We start from the raw sequence: 9,123 nt of genomic DNA, 5'->3' as shown, positions 1-9,123 counted from the left end.
GAGGCTCTGCAGCTTACCTGGCTGCTTCTTGCTCTGACTGAGGGCCGCTGGGAGCAGGGGGTGGGGCTTGTTGCCTGTGCCCGCCCCCTGGGCCCTTTACTGCCGGAGCTCCGCTCCCGTGCGCTCCCGCAGGAAATGACCCCTGGCCACCCACACTGAAAAACCCGTGGGGTCGCCATAAGTCGGCTGCGACTCGACGGCACTTCCCACCGTCCCCACGGGGTTGCTCCTCCCTTGAATTCGGAAGCCGAGGTTTCTCCCGCGCTCCAGTCCTCTCCCTGGTCCTTGCAGGTGTGGCGGCGAGCTCGCTTTTTACCAGCGGCAAGTTCGCCATCGACCCCGAGCTGCGGGGGATAGAGTTCGAGCGCATCACGCAGAACCTGGACGTGCACTTCTGGAAGACCTTCTGGAACCTCACCGAGATGGAGCTGCTGGCCGTGAGTAGCCGCGTCCACCCGGGGGGTGGGTGGGGCACGGGCAGTCAGGACGGTCGGGGGAAGGGGATCTCGAGGGGGGCTACCGTCAAGTATTGGGGGTGTTTGGGGAGGGAGAACAGAATGGAGGCGTTGGGCGTGAGCGTAGGAGAGAAGAGGAGCTGGGGTGGAGACAGTGACAGGGGCGGTGTGATGGGTTGCCCACCCCGGGACACGAATGGGGGGCAGTCGAAAGTGAAGTGGTTGCTGTGTGCCCCAGTCCCCAGGGAGGGGGTGGCTCGCTTGCTGACGCCTTGGGGAGGGACCTGTGCCTTAGGTATTCCTTGCAGGGGATGGTGCCCTGGATAGTCACTCTAAAGCAGGGGGTGTCAAATATACGGCCCGTGGGCCGGCCCCGGCCCGTCCAGGGCTCTCATCCAGCTCAGGAGCAACTGCTGCTGTTCTTATCCCATGAAGAAAAGGGGTCGCAGGAGGACAAAAAGGGTCGCTACGCAGAGGCAGGCGATGGCAAAGCACCTCTGTTTGAGCAGGGGGTGGACTAGGTGGCCTCTGCGGACCCTTCCAACCCTGCGATACGGAAAAGCAGAAGAAAGATAAGAAGGAAAGGAGAAACGACAACGCCATTTATACAGCCTCCAAATTTGACTGGTCACATTCATGCAGTTTTCCGCACCGCTTTTCCACCGCATGGAAACGTTCAGTTTTTATAGTCACACCGCCCCAAATTCTCATGACGTTCTCAGTACTTTGAGATCTCTGCAACAGAGTCCGTTTCAGTAGACTTTCGTGGCTGTATTTAGCCCGTCACTTATTTATGGTCTGAGCTCCGGTTTCCAGACTTCGGTGCATGCCCACCTGCCTGTTCTCAGTAAACGTAATAGCTTGATAAGGCCCTTGGTATAAAGGCCGTATAATGAGATTGCTCAATTATATATTTTTTTAAATTACGAAACCTGACCAAGACACAAGATAATGTTCCACTGATGGGCAATTTCTGAGGTTTTTGTGTTGGGACGGGAGAAAGTAAAACGGAGGCGTTCGTCGCAAGGCAGGTCCCGAGAAACGCAGTAGGGTTAGAAGTAGGGGGGAAGTTTGAGTCTGGTGGCAGCTTTAAGACCAATAAAGTTTTATTTGAGCTATAAGCTTTCGTGTGGGTGCACAAGCGTTTTATTCAATGTATATGCTTTCATGTGCGTGCACAAGTGTTTTATTCAATGTATATGCTTTCATGTGCGTGCACAAGTGTTTTATTCAAGGTATAAGCTTTTGTGGGCATGCACAGGTACTTTATTCAAGATAATACACTTTCGTGGGCATGCACAAACGATTTATTCAATGTATATGCTTTCATGTGCATGCACAAGCGTTTTATTCAAGGTATAAGCTTTTGTGGGCATGCACAAGCATTCATTCAAGGTATACACTTTCTTGTGCACGCACAAGCGTTTTATTCAAGGTGTAATCTTTCATGGTCATGCACAAGCATTTCATTCAAGGTGTAAGCTTTCATGGTCATGCACAAGCATTTCATTCAAGATATAAGCTTTTGTGGTCATGCACAAGCGTTTCATTCAAGGTATACGCTTTCTCGTGCACACACAAGCGTTTTATTCAAGGTGTAAGCTTTCGTGCGCATTGCCAAGCTTTTTTACTCAAGGTATACGCTTTTGTGGGCACGCACAAGCATTTCATTCAAGGTATACGCTGTCATGTGCACGCGCAAGCGTTTTATTCAAGGCGTAAGCTCTCGCGGGCATGCGCAGGTTGCACGCCCACGACAGCTGACCCTTTGAATAAAACGTTGTCGGTCTCAAAGGTGCCACTGGGGTCAGTCTTTGTCCCGCTGCTTCCGGCCCACTTGGCCGCCCACCCAGATCTATAGAAGTGGGGAAGTTTGAGAAGCCGTTGCTCCAGCGGGTCACGGGCCGTCTGTGCTCTCCTTGCAGTCTGTGCTCTCCTTGCAGTCCCTGGCCAGCATGACCTCCTCCCAGGTCCAGGTCTCCCGGGCGCTGTCCGTGCCGCCTGACTCCTTCGAGCTGCCGCTGGCCGCTGACCCCAAGCTGTCCGTGACCATCACACCCCCGGTGGCCCACAGCGGACCCGGATCCATCCAGATGAGGCTGATCTCCTACGAGCTGCGGGAGGGACAGGTAAGGGGCAGAGAGCGGCCACATGTGGCCTTGGGCACCTCTGGGGTTGAGTTTTACCTATTTTATTTTCTTGATTTTATCAGACTTCCGAATTGCTGACCCCTGCAGGGCGGGCTGTGGCCGATGTACAACACTGTAGACGTTTAACGATGCAATCGGTATAGAATTAAAATGACTGATTACAACAGAGGATTAAAACCAATCAGATGGCGATGAATAATCCTCTGTCGTCCCCGCAGGGCAGGGGCGGGTACGTGGGGGGCACAGAAGAGAAAAAGGGGGCGCCAGTCTTAACTTCTAGTTGCTGCCCTTGACTAGAAGCCTGGCGGGACATCTCTGCCTCCTGGGCCCTGCGGGATTGCATCAGATCCCACAGGTCCCTGATGTTATTCGGCAGAGAGTCCCACCAGATCGGGGCCATGACCGAAAAGGCCCCGGCCCCGGTCGAGGACTGCTAGACCTGGAGGAGGAGGAGGAGGAGGAGATTGGATTTCTACCCCGCCCTTCACTACCCAAAGGTGTCTCAGAGCGGCTTACAAACTCCTTTCCCTTCCCCTCCCCAAAACAGACACCCTGTGAGGCAGGTGGGGCTGAGAGAACTCTTGACAGAAACGGCTCTTTTTTCAAGGACAGCTCTTATGAGAGCTACGGCTTGCCCAAGGCCATCCAGCCAGGTGCAAGTGGAGGAGTGGGGAATCGAACCCGGTTCTCCCAGATTAGAGTCCGCGCACTTAACCACGACACCAAACTGGCTGGGGATCACCAGCGAATTGTTGTTGTGTGATCTCAGCATTCTTCTGGGGACATATTAGAGGAGACGGTCCCAAAGGTACTTGGGTCCCTGGCCACTCAAGGCCTTGAAACTCATTGCTAGTCATCAGGGCTTTTTTTGTAGAAAAAGTCCAGCAGGAACTCATTAGCATAATAGGCCACACCCAGCAGCAGAAACTCATTAGCACACACACCCCTGACTGCACCACACATTAGCATATTAGGCCACACACCCCTGACTGCACCACCCATTAGCATATTAGGCCACACCCCCGTGCTACCAGAAGTGTGGTCATCCAGCCACACCCACCTTTTGCTTGTTATGCTGTTGACCTTGTTTGTTGTCAAAACCCAGGGCTTTTTTTGGAGCAGGAACTCCTTAGCATGTTAGGCCACACACCCCTAATGTAGCCAGTCCTAATGAGTTCCTGCTGTTGGGTGTGGCCTATTACGCTAATGAGCTCCTGCTGGGCGGGGCCAACTTGGGAGCCAGCCGGAACTCCGTTCCTGTGCGTTCCTGCCCAAAAATAGCCCTTCTAGTCATACAAGTCTTTAGCTTTACAGTCAGAAAAATATAAACGGTGGTTTTAGGCGGTGTGGTTCCCTACGATTAGTTACTTAGAAAATAGTGAGACAGTCCCAAATAACCCATTATATAGAAACTTATTGTTCTTTTAATAGTTCCATAAGCTAAAACCGTTTTTAATGACAGTATATCTTCAAGTATGTGAATTCATAGTAGCTATTTTAATCTTTTAAAGTGGTGTGTCGAAACTGTTTATGTTATTTGACCCCTGTTTCGTTTTGTGACTCTTTCAAGTGCCAAACGTTGTTGTTAAAATTGCTGGGGGGAAAAGGTATAAAAAAGATTAAGAAAAGAAAAAGTCATTGCTAACACCTTAAATGCTTGAGTTATGTTCAGCTCAAAACGGGTGGGGACCGATGCTCCCTCTAAGCTGTGGAGTCTTGTGAGCAAAAATTCTACTTTGTGACCTACTGGCATTAAAGCTGTGAGCGAGCGATTCGGCCACTGTGTAAATTAGTTTGCTCCGGAGCCCTCCTTCCTGAGCTAAGGCAAAAATCTGTGAGCTGGAGGCTAAAAAACTACGCTAGCTCATGCTAACTCAGCTTAGAGGGAACAATGGTGGAGGGACCCCTGCTTTCGGGGCCATCTGTAGAAGCCCACGGTGAGGTTTCCTGGGCTGCATCGGAGCTTGCGGGCAGGATGGGGTAGCCCATTGCTACAGTGGGGTTTGGGGGGGGCTCTGCCCCCTTTCTTAAAGGCACAGCTCCACGAGAATTTCTCCTGTAAATTCTTTTAAAAATCATTTTTAAACATGTTTTTAAAGGCGTGTGGTCCTGTAAGCAGAGTGGGGTGCTGTAGTTGACTGATTCCCGCACTGAGCAAGGGGGTTGGAGTAGGTGACCTCTAGGACCCCTTCTAACTCGGTGTCAAGAAACTGGTCTCCTTTAAGGGAGTTTTTCTGCCCAAGTCTTAGCTTTCTTGACTAGAGAAGTCATCACCCCCACCTGCCGGCTTGTTCTCAGAATTGTTGCTTAGGCTGGCAGGAGTGATTAACTTGCAGCATGCTGAGGACTGTCGTCTAAAGTGGTGGACAGCTTGCAGCTCAGAGATCTATCCTGGCAACAGCTTTCTATTGGCTAAATGGTTAATAGGCTGATTGCTAGCATAAGAACACCTGTGTAGAAGAGACAGCTTGAGAAGACGCAGAGAGAGAAGAATTCTGGCTTTTCTTTCTGCACTGAGACCTTCTGCCCCACCAGGAAAAAAATTTGCCCCACAAGCCACAAAATCGTGGCTACGGGCCAGGGTAAAGAATCTAACCCGGCCTTCTCTCGGTCGTCATCGTTTTTGACATGTGCCGTGTGTTTTTCCACGTACGGCTCCCCACCTGCCAGCAGGGCAGTTCCCACAATGAGATCATATGCCTAGAGAGACCAGAGGGCCCCCGGGGGACTGGTACTGCTGGGAGACGCAGGCAGGCGCCAGCTGGGTCCCTCGGCATCACACTTGGCTGCTTTTCCCCGTCTCCAGGACAGCGAGGAGCTGGCCAGCCTGGTGCGTCCCGAAGGATCCCTGGCCCTGGAGCTGCGTTGGAAGACCAAGCCGCTGCCCCGCTCACCGTTCCTGGTGGTGCACATCCACGGCGGCGGCTTCGTGGCCCAGACCTCCAAGTCGCACGAGCCCTACCTGAAAGCCTGGGCACAGGAGCTGGATGCCCCGATCCTCTCCATCGACTACTCACTGGCGCCCGAAGCCCCCTTCCCCCGGGCCCTGGAGGAGTGCTTCTACGCCTACTGCTGGGCCCTCAAGAACTGCCACCTTCTAGGTGAGAGGCCAAGATTTGAATCCTGGCCCCTCGCTGATGAGAAGGGCTCCTAGTGGCAGCTCCTAATCGAAAGCCTGGTGGAAGAGCTCCATTTTATAGGCCCTGCGGAACTGTAAGAGGTCCCGCAGGGCCCTGATATCCTCCGGGAGCTCACCCCACCAGTGTGGGGCCGCCACTGAGAAGGCCCTGGCTCTGGTGATAGCCAGTCTGACTTCTTTCGAACCAGGGAGAGTCAGGCGGTGTTCTGAGCCTGACCACAGTGCTCTCTGGGGGACATATGGGGAATATCATCAAATGGCCATCTATTTATTGCCCGTGGTTACTGAGATAATTTAAAGGCTTGGGCTCAGACTCAAATTTTGGTATACTCACCAAAGGTAAAGAGATCCACCTGTGTAGGGCAATAAGAACATAAGAGAAGCCCTGGTGGATCAGACCGTCTGGTCCATCCAGTCCATCATCCTATCTCACACAGTGGCCAGTCTGTTCCTCTGGAGGGCCAACAACAGAGCAGAGCGGCCAATGCAGAAGGTCCCAGGTTCAATCCCTGGCATCTCCGGTTAAGAGGACCAGGCAGGAGACCTCTGCCTGAGACCATGGTCTGATTCATCATAAGGCAGTTTTACATGTGTTTGTGTCTATAAGAACCTAAGAAGAGCCCTGCTGGATCAGACCAGTGAGGGTCCATCTAGTCCAGCATCCTGTCTCACACAGTGGGCAACTAGTTCTTCTGGACGGGCAACCACAGGGCAAAGAGACCGAGGCCTTCCCCTGATGTTGCCTCCTGGCTCTGGGATTCAGAGGCTTAGCACCTCTAAATGTAGACCTCAGTAACCATTGATAGATTTATCTTCCATGAATCTATCTAATCCCATATCTAATCCTGTTCACAAAGAACTTCTTATTACATGCCCTGGCCCTTGGAAAGGGAACAAATATTGCTTTTCTCCCGGTTCTAAAACATTTCCTCTTTCGTTATTTACTTCAAGGAGTGCTTGCAAAATGATCCCCCCCCCCATATTTTCTTCATGAAAGCAAGCACAGGGATTCCAGAGCCAGTTTGATGGAGTGGTTAAGAGTGGCTGGGAAATTCCTGGAGATGTAGGAGGGCGGGGTTTGTGGAGGGGAGGGGCCTCAGCAGGGTATAATGGCTTAGAGTCCACCCTCCGAAGCAACCATTTTCTTCAGGGGAACTGATTTTGCTACTGTGGAGATCAATTTTAATTCCAGGAGATCTCCAGGTCCCACCTGGACGTGGGCAGCTCTTAGACCTAGTCCATTTTCATCAGTTTTTGTTTTGTGGATTTCCATGTAGGAGGAGATTGGATTTATACCCCACCCTTCACTACCCGAAGGAGTCTCAGAGCGGTTTACAATCCCCTTTCCCTTCCCGTCCCCACAACAGACACTCTGGGAGGTGGGTGGGGCTGAGAGAGATCTGACAGAAACTGTTCCTTTTCAAGAACAGCTGTGCCAGAACTATGGCTTGCCCAAGGTCATCCAGGAGGTACAAGTGGAGGAGTGGGGAATCAAACCTGGTTCTCCCAGATTAGAGTCCGTGCACTTAACACCACGCCAAAGTAGTTAATTCTAGTATAATGGGGGGGGGCTTTGAATTCTGATTTTTTTTTTTTTTAAGGCTTGAGGAAACTAGGGGGGTGGGGAAAACTTGGGAAATTATTATTTTTTCTTACAGAAAGTGCAAAACTTCCTCTCTCCCTTTTTATTCCAGATACTTATCCCTGAAGCTTTGCTGTGATAGATTTCATAATTAGCAATTAAAACATTACATACAAATTAAAACATTAAAGTGCAGCATAAGTAAGGATTAGTTTGCTTTTAATTCATTTTCTAAGCATTCTCCCTCCAAAGGCTGCGATTGGATGAACCCTATCAAAAATAATTATATTAGTCCCACATTTAGCCATTTAAAACTGCAAATTATTTTTAATTACAAGAAAATTCTCTCTTTAGCGAATGGGCGACTTCTACTCTTCACGTAGGTCACTCCCCTACCCAAATACTGCCCTCCCCAGAGTCCTTCGGGAACTTCCCAACCCAGAGGTGGCAGCCCAAATCCCCTCCCTTTAAACAGTTGAGACAGCATCAATGGGTTCTGCACAGCTAGTTGAATAAATTTCCCTCATTTTAAAAGAAATTTCCCTATCAAAAAGATCTCAGCTTGGAGAGGAAGCTACCCAGAGTGAAAGCCAGTATCTGTTCTGATTTTTAATCTAGCAGAGACTCTCCAAGATCACATCTGTGAAAGGAAAAGATTAAACTGTTGAGCTGGACTGTAATTGGTTCTAACGCTGGGGTCAGTAGCCTAGAAATTTAACCACCATAATAACAAGGCATTTTCCCCCTCCTGTGGTTGAGGTCTATTTTTGTTTTAGTGGCACCACAGTAGAAAACAACCTATAAGATACACATGGATAACGACGCTATTGTTTTAAAGCTGACCTTAAAAAAGAAAGAAATTCTCTTTTACCCAGTTTGGTTCTGGTAGATAAAGAATTTTTCTTAAACCGAGTTCTGTGTATTCTTGCTCTGATTATGCAGGTTTTAACAGTAGAAGAGATCCTGCTTCGTGTGTGTGTGGGGAAAGGATTTTTTCCATCCTTTGTTGATTTCTGTCTATGAGAGCCAGCAGAGATAAATGGAAACCCCTGTATTTTGTAAAATGCAAAGTTAAGTGGATCTTAGGATAGCAGAATTCTCTTTAGTTCAGCAGATGAACAGGGTAATCAAGAATTGTTTAAAGGGAGGGGATTAGGGTTGGGAAGTTCCCGAAGGACTCTGGGGAGGGCAGTATTTGGGTAGGGGAGTGACCTCAGTGGGTTATAATTAGGGTTGCGAGCTCTGGGTAAGGAAATGCCTGGAAGATTTGGGGGTGGAGCCTGGAGAGGGTGGAGTTTGGGGAGGGAGAGGGACAGCAACAGAGTACAATGCTGCGGAGTCCACCCTCCAAAGCAGCATTTTCTCCATGGGAACCAATCTCTGTTGCCTGAAGACCAGGGGTTATTTCCTGTGGAGCGCACAGGAGCGGAGCTCCGGCAGTAAAGAGCCCAGGGGCGGGCACATGCAACAAGCTCCACCCCCTGCTCCCAGCAGCCCTCAGTCAGAGCAAGAAGCAGCTAGGTAAGTTGCAGAGCCCCCTGCCCCAAAACAGTCCAGTGGCACCTTTAAGACCAAGCTTTATTCAGGTACAAGCTCTCCCTCCTCTGCGAGGACAGATCTGCATGTCCCCGTCCCCCCCAATAGCTAGCAGTCCAAAACAGTTCAGTGGAGCCTGAGCAGTGGGTGTTGCCTTCTGACAAACTTCCAGTGATGTGGCATATGCAAATAAGTTATGCTAATGAGCTCTTGCACCTCTTTTTCTATGAAATGACCCCTGCTGAAGACCAAGTGTAATAG

The 9,123-nt window shown here is 50.3% G+C and overlaps 1 protein-coding gene across 1 annotated transcript in view; it reads left to right on the top strand.

Annotated features, from left to right (window-relative positions):
* Positions 1-5,759, top strand: part of LIPE (lipase, hormone-sensitive) — a 38,397-nt gene extending 32,638 nt beyond the window's left edge. Inside the window, exons 4-6 of the mRNA XM_015407072.1 lie at positions 292-437; positions 2,399-2,584; positions 5,412-5,759. Coding sequence (XP_015262558.1) covers positions 292-437; positions 2,399-2,584; positions 5,412-5,759 — 680 coding nt within the window. The remainder of the gene's footprint in view (positions 1-291; positions 438-2,398; positions 2,585-5,411) is intronic.
* The last annotated feature ends 3,364 nt before the right edge of the window (positions 5,760-9,123 follow it).

Source organism: Gekko japonicus, unplaced genomic scaffold (genome assembly GCF_001447785.1).
Source record: "Gekko japonicus isolate JY-2015 unplaced genomic scaffold, Gekko_japonicus_V1.1 scaffold2333, whole genome shotgun sequence".
NCBI classification, from domain to species: domain Eukaryota; kingdom Metazoa; phylum Chordata; class Lepidosauria; order Squamata; family Gekkonidae; genus Gekko; species Gekko japonicus.
The sequence above is the reverse complement of the archived record's forward strand: the minus strand, read 5'-3'. Positions and strand labels throughout refer to the sequence as shown.